Genomic DNA, 18682 nt, shown 5'->3' with positions numbered 1-18682 from the left:
TCAAAGGCAAACATGTTTTATTACTCCTAAACATTTTGCCAAACATCTCACACAGTCCTATCCTCCTGGTGGAGACCTGTGCCCAGAAGGGCACTTTTTCTAGTTTTATATGTTTTACAGTGACACAGTATGAATGAATATTTTATTTTCGTGTCCGGACAATTTCTTGACCCATCCCACATGGGACTCTCTCTCTCTCTCTCTCTCTCTCTCTCTCTCTCTCTCTCTCTCTCTCTCTCTCTCTCTCTCTCTCTCTCTCTCTCTCTCTCTCTCTCTCTCTCTCTCTCTCTCTCTCTCTCTCTCTCTCTCTCTCTCTCTCTCTCTCTCTCTCTCTCTCTCTCTCTCTCTCTCTCTCTCTCTCTCTCTCTCTCTCTCTCTCTCTCTCTCTCTCTCTCTCTCTCTCTCTCTCTGAGACATAGTCCCATAGTTGCACCACTCAAAAACAAAACAAGAGCATTCAGGTGTATAGCTATAGCCAGTAACTCAACCAGATTACAAACAGTGGTGGTAGTACATGAAATATATAACCAATCTATAAAACAGTTCATATATAAGTTCATCTATAATTCAATGTAGTTATACGTAACCCTTCGCCTCCTATCCCATGCCCTATGAAGATACTCATGGTGAAAGAGAAGCTCAACCACTGCACCACTCTCACACTCCACCAAGTCCAGATAAGTAACCTTTGAGCCTGGCTTATATCGTTGAAGGAAATCGTCTGTTATGCTCAAAGGAATGTGTGTCAGTGTGCACTTTGTGCACCAGTGTTGATTTCGTCCACTAATAATACTATGACAAAAAAATGTTTGTCGACTACCTTATTTCTCTGACGAAAACGAAATGAAAATTAAGATAAGACTAAGTATATTGACTAGTGGACATGTGTCACGAGACCTGGGCACCATATATGGGGGTTTGCCAGGGGTCAGCATCCAACCAACACACTGACGGGAAATGCATAATTCTGTAGTAAATGCGACTTGTGGTCACAATAACTCTGGACAGTGATGCTGTTCTGACATCTGGCATGCCTGACAGTTAGTTATTTAGTTAGTTACTGCGAGAGTGAGGCCCAGCCAACACCAACTCGGGATTCCTGGATCGCTGCCCTCCACAATTTCCTATCCAACATGTCATCGGGTTCTTGAACTCTGCAGTGTTGTCAGCCAAGCTGTCACGCAGTGCCGTCTCTACAGGGGGCAATCCCCAGATTGGATTTTGTGCCCCTCCAGTCCAGATTGGCCAGTAGTAGGCCTACCCTACCCTACTGTACCAATATTTTAATGTTTTACAAATGTTAAATCTATAAGTTCTTCATGATTATTGTAAATATATACATGTTCAAATTAATTGAATAGAAATACAAGGTAATATATGTAATATATGTATTTCTTTGTTTGTTGTCGGTGCTGCTGCATAATTGTAGCCTACTTGTAGCCTTTTTCAAGCATCACTGTTAATAGGCGACTATTTGTTATACATAGGGGGGGGTTTGACAAATTAAGTGCCCCCTTTTGAAAAAAGTATGCCCCCCTGTTGATTTGTGCCTGGAGACGGCACTGCTGTCACACCTACATAGGTGGTACGCTTCTTTCCCCTCCTGGCTTTGCCCTGGGTTGGCTCCCATAGGGTCAATTCTGGGTGGCTGACAGTGCCCTGCCAGCCTCATCCTTCTCTCTCTGACTTTGTCCGTGACCCGTGGTAGGTCCCCATGCATAGAGGTCCACCTTTCTGATGCGGTCCGTCCATGTGACACCTAGTGCCATTCGTAGCATTCTTGTGTAGACTCCATCCAGGGCAAGAGTGGACAAGAGATCCAGTATAACGTAATTTTACACTTTGCATGCTGAAAATAGCAGATCTACAAGCTCACAACGCAGCGCAACGCGTTGTGAGCTTGTAAATCGGTCATTACGACGGCATCAGGGCCCGCCAAAAAACATTTTAGTCGACCAAAATCTAAATTTTCTGTCAAAATCAACACTGGTATGCACTGCGTCTGAGTGGTGTGTAGGAGGCCTGCCAGAGTATGTTGGCAGTCTGCATCAATGAAAGTGAAATCATGCTTTAAGGAGGGTCAGCTGACTTTAGGCTGAAAAGGCAGCAGACCAAAGTCACAAGGCCTTGGCTTTAACCCATTCAGGACAGGAACGCATCTGTATCTGTGTCGCTTTAGCTTTTAACCATTATTTTAAACTTCAGCTGTTGAAAAATAGCAGATGTACAAGCTCGTAGCGCGGCACAGAGCTTGTAGATCTGCTATTTTTGGAAAAACCATGAAAATGTGCAGCAAATCTTTGAATATATATTCTTTAACGGCGAATGTTTTTAACTCATATTTGCTTCTGGGGGGGTCCCTGGAACAACATTTCCACATGGAGGGTCGGCGGTTAATTACAAAAAAATGTCGGGGTCCTTGACATGAAATAGTTTGAGAACCACTGATATAGAAACATAGGGTTTTTCAGAAAACTGTCAAGATTTAAAAGACATTTGTAGAATCTGTCTCAGCCCTAAATGGCTTAAGCAGATTGAGACCTCAGGTCTCTGTGCGGTCTCATTCAACACTTTCACATACAAGTACAACACTTTCCACGCCGCTCACATCTCCGTCTCACCACTTCCTCTTCATCCTTTGCACGATTTATTTTTGAGTAGAGAGATTTTTATTATTTATTTTTTTTTAGCTAAAAACACACATGGTCAGATCGAGGTCCAACGTACATCTCTCCACGTTGGAATTCCACTACCTTTTGGGGGGGAACTCGAGTGGAGCGTTGCGGCGCTGCCGTTTGTGAGGTTGATCTGGATGGAGGCCTGACTCCCGCCCTTTCACAGTGAGTAAGTTAAAAAAAGATCTTTGTATGTTGCCTCATGCACTCCTCTACTTCCCTTTCCTTTCCAGTTAGGTTTAGCCATAACCACCTGAACCCCAGCATCCATTTTCTGAGGGGATACATTAGCCACAAATAGCAGACACAAAAGCTCACGACGCGTTGCGAGCTTGTAGATCGAGCGGCAAAGAGATTTGGTGTACACGCACACGTGGTCCAGCTACACAGAGCCAACTGCGGTCAACCGGTTTACCAAGTCTAGAGGCTTTACGTGTTAAAGCAAATGTGATTGACTGATTTAGTAATTATGCAGAACATTTCACACTGATGGTGTCATCATGATGTGGAAACATTTTAAATAGTCTTGTACTGTGGGCTTGTCGCTTGTGTGAGGATAAACACAGGTTAAAGTTCTCAGTCACCACCACTGATTCCAATGTGTTTTTCTGTGTGTTTGTGTGTAGTGTTGATTTTGACGGTAAATTTAGATTTTAGTTTTAGTCATAGTCTCTTTGGATAGTTTACATTTAATTTCAGTCACATTTTAGGCACCTGGAATGTTTTAGTGTCTAGTTTTAGTCGACTACAAATCATAAGATTTTAGTCGACTAAATCTACAGGTGATTTAGTAGACTAAAATGTTTTTTGGCGGGCCTTGATGCGAATACCAAACTACTCGGCCCTTTACCAACTCGCCCCGCGAAATGTTTTAATGTAGTTAACAGTTAATTTAGTATTTCCCTCCCTCTCTGAAATCTGAAATGATCTTGTATACAGATTTATTTGATTGTATAGTAGTCGATCACTACACTATGACACAGAGACGATGACTGCTTAATTAAGTTAATTTAGGACCTTCTAGCAGTTAATTTCGTTTTATTAAACACATTTCTTCCACGTAGCCCATGTTTTGTAATGGCATCATCATGCTATTATGCCTGTGGATATACAGAATGAACTTAACAATGATAAATTAATATGATAATACCTTTTATATAATCACCAACATGAATTATGTTTGTTATTTACAGCCAGGTAGAGTAGTGGGGCGAGATGGAAAAGGGGCGACCGTACCTGTTACCCTTGAGGCCGTCGTAATCTAATGTACACTACCTCTGCTATTTTCAGTGTAAAATGAGTTTCTACCGGATCTCTTGTCTACTATAGTCCCGTTTATATTTGTTGACAAAATTGTCAGTATATTTAGTCGTCGTAGCTTAGTTTTCATTTAGTTTGTCAGTGAGAAAAGGTAGTTGAATTTCTTTTGTCATAGTATTAAGTAGACGAAATCAACACCGGTGTGTGTGTGTGTGTGTGTGTGTGTGTGTGTGTGTGTGTGTGTGTGTGTGTGTGTGTGTGTGTGTGTGTGTGTGTGTGTGTGTGTGTGTGTGTGTGTGTGTGTGCGCGCGTGCGTGTGTGTCTGCGCCTCTCAGGCGGTGTACACAGTATGTGGTGGTTCCAGAGGGGGGTCTCTGTCCTCCCGGCTTTATTAGTGACCTGGTCATCTGGCACGTTCATCATCAACTATGTCATTGCAGTGCTGCTGGGACACATAGATCCTCTCATACCTTACATCAGGTATGTGCTGCAGGGGGACATGGATAGCAGGGGTGGGCAACTTTGAAGATGGAGAGAGAGAGAGAGAGAGAGAGGGCCACTATAGTTCCACACTCACTCCAGAGGGCCACTATAGTTCCACACTCACTCCAGAGGGACACTATAGTTACACACTCACTCCAGAGGGCCACTATAGTTCCACACTCACTCCAGAGGGACACTATAGTTCCACACTCACTCTAGGGACACTATAGTTCCACACTCACTCCAGAGGGACACTATAGTTCCACACTCACTCCAGAGGGACACTATAGTTACACACTCACTCCAGAGGGCCACTATAGTTACACACTCACTCCAGAGGGACACTATAGTTACACACTCACTCCAGAGGGACACTATAGTTACACACTCACTCCAGAGGGACACTATAGTTACACACTCACTCCAGAGGGACACTATAGTTACACACTCACTCCAGAGGGACACTATAGTTACACACTCACTCCAGAGGGCCACTATAGTTCCACACTCACTCCAGAGGGCCACTATAGTTCCACACTCACTCCAGAGGGACACTATAGTTCCACACTCTCTAGAGGGACACTATAGTTCCACACTCACTCCAGAGGGACACTATAGTTCCACACTCACTCCAGAGGGACACTATAGTTCCACACTCACTCTAGAGGGACACTATAGTTCCACACTCACTCTAGAGGGACACTATAGTTCCACACTCACTCTAGAGGGACACTATAGTTCCACACTCACTCCAGTGGGACACTATAGTTCCACACTCACGCCAGAGGGCCACTATAGTTCCACACTCACGCCAGAGGGCCACTATAGTTCCACACTCACTCTAGAGGGACACTATAGTTCCACACTCACTCTAGAGGGACACTATAGTTCCACACTCACTCCAGAGGGACACTATAGTTCCACACCCACTCTAGAGGGCCACTATAGTTCCACACTCACTCTAGAGGGACACTATAGTTCCACACTCACTCTAGAGGGACACTATAGTTCCACACTCACTCTAGAGGGACACTATAGTTCCACACTCACACCAGAGGGCCACTATAGTTCCACACTCACTCCAGAGGGACACTATAGTTCCACACTCACTCTAGAGGGACACTATAGTTCCACACTCACGCCAGAGGGCCACTATAGTTCCACACTCACTCCAGAGGGACACTATAGTTCCACACTCACGCCAGAGGGCCACTATAGTTCCACACTCACTCCAGAGGGACACTATAGTTCCACACTCACGCCAGAGGGCCACTATAGTTCCACACTCACTCCAGAGGGACACTATAGTTCCACACTCACTCCAGAGGGACACTATAGTTCCACACTCACTCCAGAGGGACACTATAGTTCCACACTCACGCCAGAGGGCCACTATAGTTCCACACTCACTCCAGAGGGACACTATAGTTCCACACTCACTCCAGAGGGACACTATAGTTCCACACTCACTCCAGAGGGACACTATAGTTCCACACTCACGCCAGAGGGCCACTATAGTTCCACACTCACTCTAGAGGGACACTATAGTTCCACACTCACTCCAGAGGGCCACTATAGTTCCACACTCACTCCAGAGGGACACTATAGTTCCACACTCACTCCAGAGGGACACTATAGTTCCACACTCACTCCAGAGGGACACTATAGTTCCACACTCACTCCAGAGGGACACATTGCATATACTGTATACTATTTTTGCTATATTTGAATTGTAGGGGGTGCGTGACACGAAAAGGCTATTGGTGGTGCTATGGTTTTATTTTAAATATATTAACATATTATGCTAATATATTGCATATATGCGGAATATAGCCTATGCTGCATATATATGCCCTATTCAGGTTCATATATGTGGATAAATAAGAAATGTCTCAATATAGCTTATGCAATTTATATTTCCATGTGGGGGGTGCGTCAGCTAGGTCGGGAGGTAACAGGGGGTGCATGGCCAAAAAGGTTTGGGAACCGTTAAGCTCTAGGTCTCTCAGGCCCCTTTCCCAATGGGAACCGGTTCAGTTCTTTTTGGTTTTTAGTCCATGAGCCATGGCTCCAAAACTGGAACGTTAATTATGAATTGAGTGGGCAAAACCATACCTATATTAGATTGTTATCACCATGAAACTTCCCCAATTGAGTACTTACACGAAGACAATGATTTATTGTATTACAAATTTTAAATTTTTAAATATGCAAATGAGGCATTATGTAGGAAAATATGCAAATATGCAAATATGAAAAAGCTACTACTGTGGAAGGGTTATCATGTATTAATGTACTTGTATTGATACTGTAAACAATTTAATATTAGTCTAGTTTTTCCCACAAATTTTGGAGCTCTGGCTCATGGACTAAGAACCAAAAAGAACTGAACCGGTTCCCATTGGGAACCAACCGGTGGAAAGGGGGTCTGACACTTTGTCTGACACTTTGCGTTGGTTGGACTCTGATGCTGGCATTCAAAGCAACCAAAGGTATGGCTCCCCCATATCTTGCAAGTTTGATCGAACCCTACAAACCCTCCCGCGCACTCAGATCAGCCAATGGAGGCTGGGCCAATTAACGCTCCACACGTCCCAAACTCTTCTCCCTTCTGGCTCCAAAACTATGGAATGCACTTCCCATTACAATCAGAACTGCAGCCTCACTCCCAATCTTCCGCCGTAGTCTGAAAACCCACCTGTTCAGACTCCATCATGGCCCGTAGCACTTATCCTAGCCCCTTAGATAGCACTTTTGTAGACTTAGATAGCATTTTATACAGACTTATAGCATGTGATGTAGACAGCACTAGAATTGCATTGTATGTAGTCATACTGTAGCACTTTATAGTATATATGTATAGCATAGTATAGTATATATGTATAGTTTATATGTATAGTTTCATTATATAGATATTCCACTGTTACGTTCTTAGCTTACGCATGTTTCATGATTTGAATACTACTTTTTATGTATGTGATCATTGTGATGTAATGTAAGTCGCTCTGGATTAAGAGCATCTGCTAAATGCCTAAATTGTAATTGTATTGTGTTTACAGTGACACGAGCTTGGATGTGCCTGAGCGCTGTCTCTTCGGTTTCATGCTGAGCATCTCGTCCTTTTTAGGTAAAAAATCAATGATTCTGTGAGTAAGGGCAGATTCACACTATGGCAGTGTTGATTTTGTGATTTTCGTCGACTAAAACTATGACGAAAAATGTTCGTCGACTACCTTTTTTCACTGACGAAAACGGAATGGAAACTAAATGAAAACTAAGCTACGATGACTGAAACTAGACTAAATATATTGACAATTTCGTCAATAAATAAAAACTAGTATATAAAATGTTAGGAAGGGACTATAGTGGACAAGAGATCCAGTATGTTATTTTACACTTGGTTGCATGCTGAAAATAGTGTCGCGCTGGAGATCTGAAAAAAATTATTAACATGGTGAAACACATCTTCTTTTTCATACTTACAGTTCTAGAAAACACAGAATGGGGACCTTTTTATTATTTCCACACAACAGCTCTAAGGTATATTAATGACATAGTAAAATGTTGAAAATGAGTGGAATGCCCCTTTAAAGCCCGCTCTCAACTTGCATTGTAGATTTTGTAGCAGATACAAATGTCGGGTGTAGCTTTGTATCTGCCAGCGTGAACCCAGCATTAAGCCCGATTTATAAATGACTTTGATGACTTAGCTATGCACCGTGTCAAATACTGAAAATAGCGCTGCTATTTTTTGGGGCATGTGATACCACCGACCGCACAACTATTACAAAGCAAGCCTTTAAAGGTTGCTCTTTTCAAAAGCACACAAATCCTGTTTCACGGCTGTGATTTGGGAAAAGGTTTCGTTTTTGGAGTGCTTAAAAAAACAAACAGGCATACATGCAAAAAGAAAAGTTTGTATTTACAAAAAAAACAATGGATTCAAAATAATACAAATCAATCTTTTTGATTGATTTGTATCAATCAAAAAGATCAGTCGGGGGAAACTAAACTGCCCATAATTTAACAGCAAACAAAGGTCAAACAAAATGCTCAGGTGTGGCCCAGGTGGAAGAGGAAGTGCACTGTTTAGTTTTACAGTGCACTTTTACAGTGATTGGACACACACACACACACACACACACACACACACACACACACACACACACACACACACACACACACACACACACACACACACACACACACACACACACACACACACACACACCGACAGAGGACATAGGGTCAAAAAAAAAACACGAATGAAAAATGCAACACTATAATAACCATACTAAAGACAAGGCAGCGATCCGAGTACTCAAAACGTATAAATCACACCTGTATGAAGTCAGTGGTGCAACTCCGTGTGGGGGTCCCCGGGGGTGGGGGGAGTTCCAGACCCACAGGGTGCCGGCCCGTTTCCGGTGAGCCGCCCCGAGTCCGAAACGGTTGAGAAATGACAGTTACTGTGTGGGGGTCCCTCTGCTGTACCCTCTACTGTACTGTACTGGCACACCCGAAATCACCATAGCCTATATACAGTTAATATGTGCGTGTGCGTTTGTGTTTGGTTGTGCACAGGTGGTGAAAAACAACCATGCTGTTTTCGTGCTCAGACGCACCCACCCACCCACCCAGCCAGCCAGCCAGCCACCCACACACATAGCTCCGTAAGGGAGTGCACCACTCAAAAAAAATGAGGAGAGGGTAGGATAAAAAAAAAGAAGCCGATATGTTTCGACTCTAACAGAGTCTACATCAGGGCAAGCAAATAAAGTACATATTTTTTATCCTACCCTCTCCTCATTTTGGTGGTGCAACCACTTCCTTAAGTGACTATGTGTGTCTCTGGGTGGGTGGCTGGCTGGGTGGGTGGGTGGGTGCGTCTGAGCACGAAAACAGCATGGTTGTTTTTCACCACCTGTGCGCAACCTAACACACACACAAACACACGCACATATTAACTGTATATATGGTGATTTCGGGTGTGCCAGTACAGTACAGTGACAGTACAGTACAGTACAGTACAGTACAGTAGAGGGTACAGTAGAGGGACCCCCACACGGTAACTGTCATTTCTCAACCGTTTCGGACGCGGGGCGGCTTGCCGGAATCGGCCCGGCACCCTGAGTGCGTTCCTGTGGGTCTGGAACTCCCCCCCCCCCCCCCCCCCCCCCGGGGACCCCCACACGGAGTTGCACCACTTACTTCACACGGGTGTGATTTTTAACTTTTTGAGTGCTCGGATCGCCACCTTGTCTTTAGTATTCCAGTCCCACGGATCCTTGAAGCACCAGCCCTACTTTACATTATTATCTCCATCGAGCACCTGGTTGATTTTATTTTTGTCACTATAATAACCATAATGAGGATCTAGCTCAGTGACTTGTTCTTGTACCCAACGTCCGTTGCAGGTGTAGCTACAGTGTATGTGCGCTACAAGCAGGTGGAAGCCCTGGCCATAGGGGGAGAGCAGAGGCTACATCGGCTCAACTTTGCAGGCCTGGCCCTGGGCCTTCTCAGCTCCGTGGGCATGTGCATTGTTGCCAACGTTCAGGTAAATTCTCTTAGCTTTTGTACTTTGGTCCCATGAATATGAACCCAGCACCGCTGTATGTTTATTATTTATAGTTACCATTGCGTAGAGAACACCTTTCGCCACCCATTAAAAGTGCAGTGTACCCACACCTTTATACACACTGACGAAGGCCGGATAGCTGAAACGTTTGTCCTTGCTTTAAAAGACACGTGGAGAGGCCTGGGCCGTGGAGAGGCCTGGGCCGTGGCTCAGCGGTCCAGGCACCTTGGCTGGTAATCCAGTCTGTCACCCCCCCCCCCATCTCTCTCCCCATTTCCTGTCAGCCTACTGTCTGTCCCTCCATAAAAAATAAATAAAAAAATAAAGCCACCAAAAAAAACATTTAAAAACAAAAGACGTGGAGAAATTAGAACTAAACACGCTCACTCTGAGTGCGACCAGTCACTTGTTTAAACCCTCATACCTTATCCTAACTTTCTTTAGTCATCTGAACTTGTGTATAAACATATTCTGTAAAGGCAGACAAAGGCAGAGCCATGGAGAAGTTATTTTCAGACTTGACGTTTTTCCTAGTATCTAGTAAGCCAAGGCATTCCAATTAAATGCTTTTGTGACATAACATCTGTTGTTCCATCTACTCTCTCTGCATCTCAGAGTTGGGTTGTGGACAGTAAAGACTACCTAGAACATCATTGTGTGAATTCCAAACAAATGGAAACTACAGCCTTTCTCTTCCTTGAAAGTTAGCACACTGAAATAGATCCCGTTGTTCTTGCATCAATGAAAAAAGAAAATTAAAAGTTTATTACCACCAGCCCGGACGGTTAGCTCAACCGTCTGGGCACCTAGGCCAGCCGGATGGCGTGCCGCAGGTTCGACTCCCGAGCCTGATGGCCTTTGCTGCGTGTCACTCCCAATCTCTCTCACCCTTTCCTGTCTGTCTAGTGTCTACTGTCAATTAAGTGTCCTTGAGTGGGTTCCAAATGGCACCGTACGGGTGTGTAACTCTGAGAGTGCACACAAATGAAACCAAATGGACCCATAAGGGTCCATTTGGTTCCATTTGTACACTCCCAGAGTTATGGGGGCCTTTGAAATTTAAAAAAAGTTTTAGAAATGGACACGAAATGGAACAGTGCCTTAATTAGTATCATCTGTAACACCTGGATGCGGCCCGGAAGAGTTATTCTGTGTGCATATAACCCACTGTGGTTCGACATCCGTTTCCATCTGCTTCTGTTCTCTTGCATGCCCATATTAGGTCTCTTGTTGCTGCGGTATCTGCATACCATCAGCAGCTGCTGATACGATTCCCCGTTTCCTCTCGGGGGACTTCTGTGAGGTCTCTTATCTTAATCTCGTATTATCTTTTTGTTGTTGTTTTTTTTTAGAAAAGTGCCATCATCTCTGTGCACCTGGTGGGGGCGGGGCTGACGTTCGGCACGGGCTCCCTCTACATCCTGGTGCAGACGGGCCTGTCCTATCACATGCAGCCGCGCTTCCACGGCAGGGACATCCTGTGGGCGCGCACCGTGGTGGGGCTGTGGACCATGGCCAGCATCGTCACACGTATGTTCAGAGCCCAGAGCTGATTTCGTCGACTAATAATACTATGTGCCCACCTCTCTAACGCTGTTGCATCTCTCTTTCTATTCCACACAGTGTTTGTTTCATCGGTGGTACTTTATGATGACCTGCCAGACGTAGAGCTGACCCACAAACTCAACTGGACACCGGGGGAGAAGGTCAGTGAACCAAATTATTAGGACCTGCTACGAGGCATCAGTGTTCATTTTTTCACAATATTTTGTGAAAAAATATTGAGCCCTAACCACACCAAAGGGTCAAGACGGTTTTAGCATTGTCCCTGCGGTGTGATATGTCTTGTTGCACGTTGACCCACGTTGACCCCAGTGATGTACATTGTGCTGTTTGCATTGGAATTCAATGGCCCAAACCACACCAAAGGGTCGAGACGGTTTTAGCGTTAACTCCTTGCAACCGGTTGGACCCAAGGAGTTGCATGTCGACCCTTTGTGGGCTTTAGTGTTTTAGATTCTTGTTGAGGACTATATATGTGTGAGACAGTGCATGGGACCCGAATGGAAACAAGACCGCACAAGACTGTACCTTGTGCTGTTTGCATTTTTTCTTTTGTCTAATAAAATATTCAATCAATTAGTCCTAGTTAGCCTTCTGGGAAACCTTAGTCGACTTGGTCTTTAGTCTAAAGCCCTAACCACACCAAAGGGTCACCATGCAACACCTTGGGTCCAAACGGTTGCAAGGAGTTAACGCTAAAACCGTCTCGACCCTTTGGTGTGGTTTTGGCCATTGGATTCCATGCGTTGAATCACTAGGGTCAACGTGCAACAAGACGTATCACACCGCAGGGACAACGCTAAAACAGTCTTGACCCTTTGGCTATTTGTGTTACTTTTGTCAAATGTAACAAAATAAACACTTCAAACGAAACATTTCAACCTCATGTTTCACTCAGTGATTCAGCAGCCACTGCTATGAATTGACACCAGCAATCAGCATAGGAGGTGGACATCTACTGGAAAAAGCTAGCATCACAACTATTGTTTATCTGATCATATACAATATATTCAAGTTATTAAAGTTAAGTACAGACCTGCTGCAGCTCCTGTGTGTGTGTGAGTGTGCCTCCCTCCACACCATTCATCTTACTACTGCTTTTATCAAGCTGGTGGTGACTGGTCAGTGATTGCTGACTGGTTAGTGATTGTTAAGTGCTGTGACTTGTCAGTGGCGCGTGTTTAATATGGATGCCACCGTTTTTCTAGGGAGAACCGCTGTGATTGGCTGCAGTTCTCGTTTTTGCACCTATGCCTAAACCTAACCCACAGTACAACATCAGTAAAACTATGCCTAACACTAGCCTGGGCAGCATTCCTTTTCGGGTTTATGATCCGGTCGGGAGTGGATGATGATATCGTTATGTCATGTTGTAGTCATTGTTTTGTAGTCATCAGGATGATATCGTTAAGTCATGTTGTAGTCATTGTTTTGTAGTCATCAGGATGATATCGTTACGTCATGTTGTAGTCATTGTTTTGTAGTCATCAGGATGATATCGTTACGTCATGTTGTAGTCATAGTTTTGTAGTCATCAGAATGATATCCTTACGTCATGTTGTAGTCATTGTTTTGTAGTCATCAGGATGATATTGTTACGTCATGTTGTAGTCATTGTTTTGTAGTCATCAGGATGATATCGTTACGTCATGTTGTAGTCATTGTTTTGTAGTCATCAGGATGATATCGTTACGTCATGTTGTAGTCATTGTTTTGTAGTCATCAGGATGATATCGTTACGTCATGTTGTAGTCATTGTTTTGTAGTCATCAGGCCGGAAGCCTCAATCTGGAACTAGTTTTCTCTCAAACCGGAAGAATAATACCTTCCTAATAAAAGCGTGTCTCGCACTACTCTGCATCAGGGTCAAGGTATTCTTCCGGTTTGAGGGAAAGGATGTTCTGGTTTAGAGGGTTCCGGCCTGACTACAAAACAATGACTACAACATGACGTAATGATATCATCCGCTCTCGACCGGTATCACACACCTCCGAGGTGGAAAGCCTGGTGACGCGAGGTATCAGTAAAAAGGTGCCTGCCAGGGAGCCATGCAGTCAGACACAGGTGAGGCGGGTCTATCCCTTAACGTTGGTAGAATCTTTAATCAATAACGTTGTTAGTGACTGCTGATCGCTGTACTGGAATCCCCCACCCACAGGAATGCACAGAGAGCAGTGACACCAAATACATTTAACACAGAATTGTGACCTCAGTTACATGACTGTATTATGACAAAGTATGTCATTAAATTACGGGGGGGAAAAAAATAAATAATAAAGGACGTCACAATATGAAGATACAAGGTTTCTGCCCGACAGCACAATATAACCCTGTAACCCAGTGGTTTTCAACCCTTTTCATTTCAAGGCCGATTATTTATTCTGCATTTGAGCCACGGACCACCATGAGATATGGGCCTCCATTTTCGTCACCGATAAACCCCTTATCCCATAAGGGGTAACATTTTTGAATTGTTAAAATGGCCAGTCTACAAGCTCACAACGTGTCAATGTAGATTGGCTAGTTGAACTATTCAAAAATGTTTTTCAAAATAGTAAAAAAAAAAGGCAAAGAAGTTTAGGGATAAGGGGTTTAGCGGTGACGAAAATGGAGCCCTTAGCCTCTCAGACCCAAAACTAAAGAATTTGTATGTTTAACTTGTATTTAACTATTTATATATCATTCTAGAGAAATCTCTAAACAATTCTGTTCCACTTCCCTCTCGTACTGCATGTGGTTCCTACCGTTCGTGATTTGCATTGCGGGCAGGTTTATGCAAACGTGTGCCAGAATTTAGTCTGTAGTAGTTTCCTCCTTACTCAGCTTTCCAAATTATTTCTTTTGAATGTAGAAAAGCTTCCACAAGATGCAATGGGGTTATTAATTATACCAGCCAGGTTTATGAAGCTATTGGAAATAATGAAGAATAAAATGTGTGTTGTCAGGATGTTGTAGCGCATGTCCGTGACCTTAACCCATTCTGGGCGGGAACACCTTTTGGTGTTTTAAGCATTATGTTATGCTTTAGCTGTTGAAAAATAGCAGATCTACAAGCTCGTAGCGCGGCACTCAGTGGAAAAATGTGGCGCAAATCTTTGAATAAATATTCTTTCAGAGTGAACGTTTTTAATTCAAATCTTTGCTTCTGGGGGAGTCCCTGGAACAACATATTTTCAGATTGGAGTTGGCGACCAATTACATACCTTTTTGGGGGTCCTTGACATGAAATATTGAGCACCACTGATATAAAAACATAGGGTTTTTCAGAAGATTGTCATGAGTTAGAAGACATTTTTAAAATGTTGATGTCAGGCCTAAATGGGTATCCGTATTTGCAGGGTTATGCAGCCCACCTGGTCAGCACAGCAGCTGAGTGGTCCTTGGCCTTCTCCTTCATCTTGTTCTTCCTCACCTACATCAAAGACTTCCAGGTATAGTAAGAGATGCTGCTCCACTAACTTCATTCAAAACGAGATTTGTTTCTCTGGAATAAATTGATGCAGGAGGTAAGATTCCTGCCCACCACCGTGGAGACTATAGTGCTCACTGCCTTTATCCCTAAACGTCTTTGCCTTTTTTTTGTTTTTTAACTTTAACTTTTTTTAAGATTTGTTTTTTTGGCTTTTTGCCTTTTATTGATAGTATCAAGTGAAGACTGACATGCAGCAAAGGTCGTCATGAACGGGACTCGTCAGGCTAGAGCTTATATGCGGGCATGTGCCTGGACCGCTAGGCCAGCGGGCGCCCCCACATTTTACATTTTTGTTGAGTGGTGCAAACCACTCCAACAACCAGCTTTGTCTGTATGTTTGTGTACCTGTATACCTACGTGTCCGTGCAAAGGTGAGCATGGTTACTATGGTTAGTGTGTGACGTCACTGACATAGCTGATCAGACTATATAAGACCCTGCACCACTCAGTTCACACGGGGTGTGATTTTTCAAATATCCAATCTACATTGACACGTTGTGAGCTTGTAGATCGGCTATTTGAACTATTCAAAAATGTTTTTCAAAATGGTAAAAAAAATAGATAGAAAAAAAAGGAATAGAAGTGTAGGGATCATAAGGTGTAAGGCGGTGACGAAAAATAGGGCCCTAGGGATTCAAATCCTCCGGTTGGCCCTGGCTTGTCCTGGCATCCCAAACCAACACTAATTGGCCATGTTTAAGGGTGGGAAGCCAGTGGGGAGCAGAGTAATATAGTATGCCTACTACTTCCTAATTCCTACTCTACACTCTGGTGGGGAGGGCAATCTGTGTCACTGCTGCACTAGAAACTCCTCGTGGTTGGTCAGTGAACCTGTTCAGTGGTGTGTGTGTGTGTGTGTAAAACTAGGAGGAATAGTGCTTTCCTCCGCACATGTTGCATCCTCCTGGTCCTTATACCTCCTGGTGAAACTCCTCAGTTAGGCAAAAAAGCAATCTGAGAACCCATCGGCAAATAAAGGAGAAACAGTGCCCTCTTTTCTTTTGAATTTGACGTGAGTCAACAGTCTTGTCTCGACTCGAGAGACTAGGCAAAAAGAAGCAAACCGGTGATGACACATAATCAGATGCATCCTCACTAAGACCAACCAGTAGGGGTCAGTAGAGACAAGGGATTACAGTGCAAAGGGACTTGGAAATTTGACACAGTGTCAAAATTGGGAAACAGTGTGTGTGTGTGTGTGTGTGTGTGTGTGTGTGTGTGTGTGTGTGTGTGGGGGGGGGGGTGTAACTAAACAAATTGATGTCTCAATCGCTGCATGGGCTTTACTGAATGACATGAGTTCAGCTATTTTCAAAAATAATTGTGAAAACATGCCCAAATAGGCAACTACACTTCAGAAACAAGCCCAGACTAAAGCAACACGCAACTATGAATATTAAGCTATGTTACAGGAAAACTAGCCCAAAGTCGCTTATAATAAGCAGAACTGGAAACACTGTAAAAGGCTAATTTGCATGGGGAAAAAAATGATGTTTCGTCTGCCAACTGGTTTGTGCTGATTAAAAATGCTAGCTAGTCTGTTGCAATCTGACAGTTTTAAGTAGTCTTTGACTAGTCTGAACGAGACTGTTTGGTGTGGAGTCACCTTAACTCATTCTGGGCAGGAACCCCTTTTGGTGTTTTAAGCATTATACTTTAGCTGTTGAAAAATAGCGAAAATGTGACGAAAATCTTTGAATACTGTATATTCTTTCAGAGTGAACGTTTTAACTCAAATATTTGCATCTGGGGGGGTCCCTGGAACAACATATTTTCAGATGGGGTCAGCGGCCAATTTCATATAATTGTGGGGGTCCTTGACATGAAAAAGGTTGAGAACCACTGACATAGAAACATAGGGTTTTTCAGAAAACTGTCAGGATTTAGAAGACATTTGTAGAATCGTCCTCAGGTCTAAATGGGTCCTGTTTTTTGTGCAGAAACTGGACATGCGGGTGCAGGCTGTGCTGCAGAGTAACCACCTGTACGACTACAGTCACTACGACGTCAGGGCTCACCTGGACCACGAGGAACAGTCCCCACTGCTGGCAGGGAGCATCTGACACCAAGACACCTGGACCACGAGGAACAGTCCCCACTGCTAGCAGGGAGCATCTGACACCAAGACACCTGGACCACGAGGAACAGTCCCCACTGCTGGCAAGGAGCATCTGACACCAAGACACCTGGACCACGAGGAACAGTCCCCACTGCTAGCAGGGAGCATCTGACACCAAGACACCTGGACCACGAGGAACAGTCCCCACTGCTGGCAGGGAGCATCTGACACCAAGACACCTGGACCACGAGGAACAGTCCCCACTGCTAGCAGGGAGCATCTGACACCAAGACACCTGGACCACGAGGAAACGTCCCCACTGCTGTTAGGGAGCATCTGACACCAAGACACCTGGACCACGAGGAACAGTCCCCACTGCTGTTAGGGAGCATCGGACACCAAGACACCTGGACCACGTGGAACAGTCCCCACTGCTAGCAGGGAGCATCTGACACCAAGACACCTGGACCACGATGAACAGTCCCCACTGCTAGCAGGGAGCATCTGACACCAAGACACCTGGACCACGAGGAACAGTCCCCACTGCTAGCAGGGAGCATCTGACACCAAGACACCTGGACCACGAGGAACAGTCCCCACTGCTGGCAGGGAGCCTCTGACACCAAGACACCTGGACCACGAGGAACAGTCCCCACTGCTGGCAGGGAGCATCTGACACCAACAAGACACCTGGACCACGAGGAACAGTCCCCACTGCTGGCAGGGAGCATCTGACACCAAGACACCTGGACCACGAGGAACAGTCCCCACTGCTCGCTGGCAGGGATCATCTGACACCAACAAGACACCTGGACCACGAGGAACAGTCCCCACTGCTCGCTGGCAGGGATCATCTGACACCAAGACACCTGGACACCGAGGAACAGTCCCCACTGCTGGCAGGGAGCATCTGACACCAAGACACCTGGACCATGAGGAACAGTCCCCATTGCTAGCAGGGAGCATCTGACACCAAGACACCTGGACCACGAGGAACAGTCCCCACTGCTAGCAGGGAGCATGACACCAAGACACCTGGACCACGAGGAAGTCCCCACTGCTGGCAGGGAGCATCTGACACCAAGACACCTGGACCACGAGGAAGTCCCCACTGCTGGCAGGGAGCATCTGACACCAACAAGACACCTGGACCACAAGGAACAGTCCCCACTGCTGACAGGGAGCATCTGACACCAAGACACCTGGACCATGAGGAACAGTCCCCACTGCTAGCAGGGAGCATCTGACACCAAGACACCTGGACCACAAGGAGCAGTCCCCACTGCTGGCAGGGAGCATCCGACACCTGGACCACGAGGAACAGTCCCCACTGCTAGCAGGGAGCATCCGACACGAAGACACCTGGACCACGAGGAACAGTCCCCACTGCTAACAGGGAGCATCTGACACCAAGACACCTGGACCACGAGGAACAGTCCCCACTGCTGGCAGGGAGCCTCTGACACCAAGACACCTGGACCACGAGGAACAGTCCCCACTGCTAGCAGGGAGCATCTGACACAAAGACACCTGGACCACGAGGAACAGTCCCCACTGCTGGCAGGGAGCATCTGACACCAAGACACCTG

General features: G+C 45.1%; 1 protein-coding gene across 1 annotated transcript; it reads left to right on the top strand.

Annotated features, from left to right (window-relative positions):
• Positions 1 to 4284: 4284 nt before the first annotated feature.
• Positions 4285 to 17371, top strand: LOC306938582 (DNA damage-regulated autophagy modulator protein 2-like; the record flags this gene model as incomplete). The annotated part of the gene is made up of 7 exons (XM_079522821.1): positions 4285 to 4415; positions 7478 to 7545; positions 9836 to 9978; positions 11352 to 11529; positions 11623 to 11705; positions 14901 to 14993; positions 16975 to 17371. The coding sequence occupies 7 exons, from the start codon at positions 4285 to 4287 to the stop codon at positions 17095 to 17097; spliced, it is 819 nt and encodes a 272-aa protein (XP_079378947.1). The 3' UTR covers positions 17098 to 17371.
• Positions 17372 to 18682: the final 1311 nt, after the last annotated feature.

The sequence above is a fragment of the Electrona antarctica genome (assembly GCF_951216825.1).
Source record: "Electrona antarctica genome assembly, chromosome: 2".
NCBI lineage: Eukaryota > Metazoa > Chordata > Actinopteri > Myctophiformes > Myctophidae > Electrona > Electrona antarctica.
This window is presented reverse-complemented; position numbering and strand designations above follow the sequence as displayed.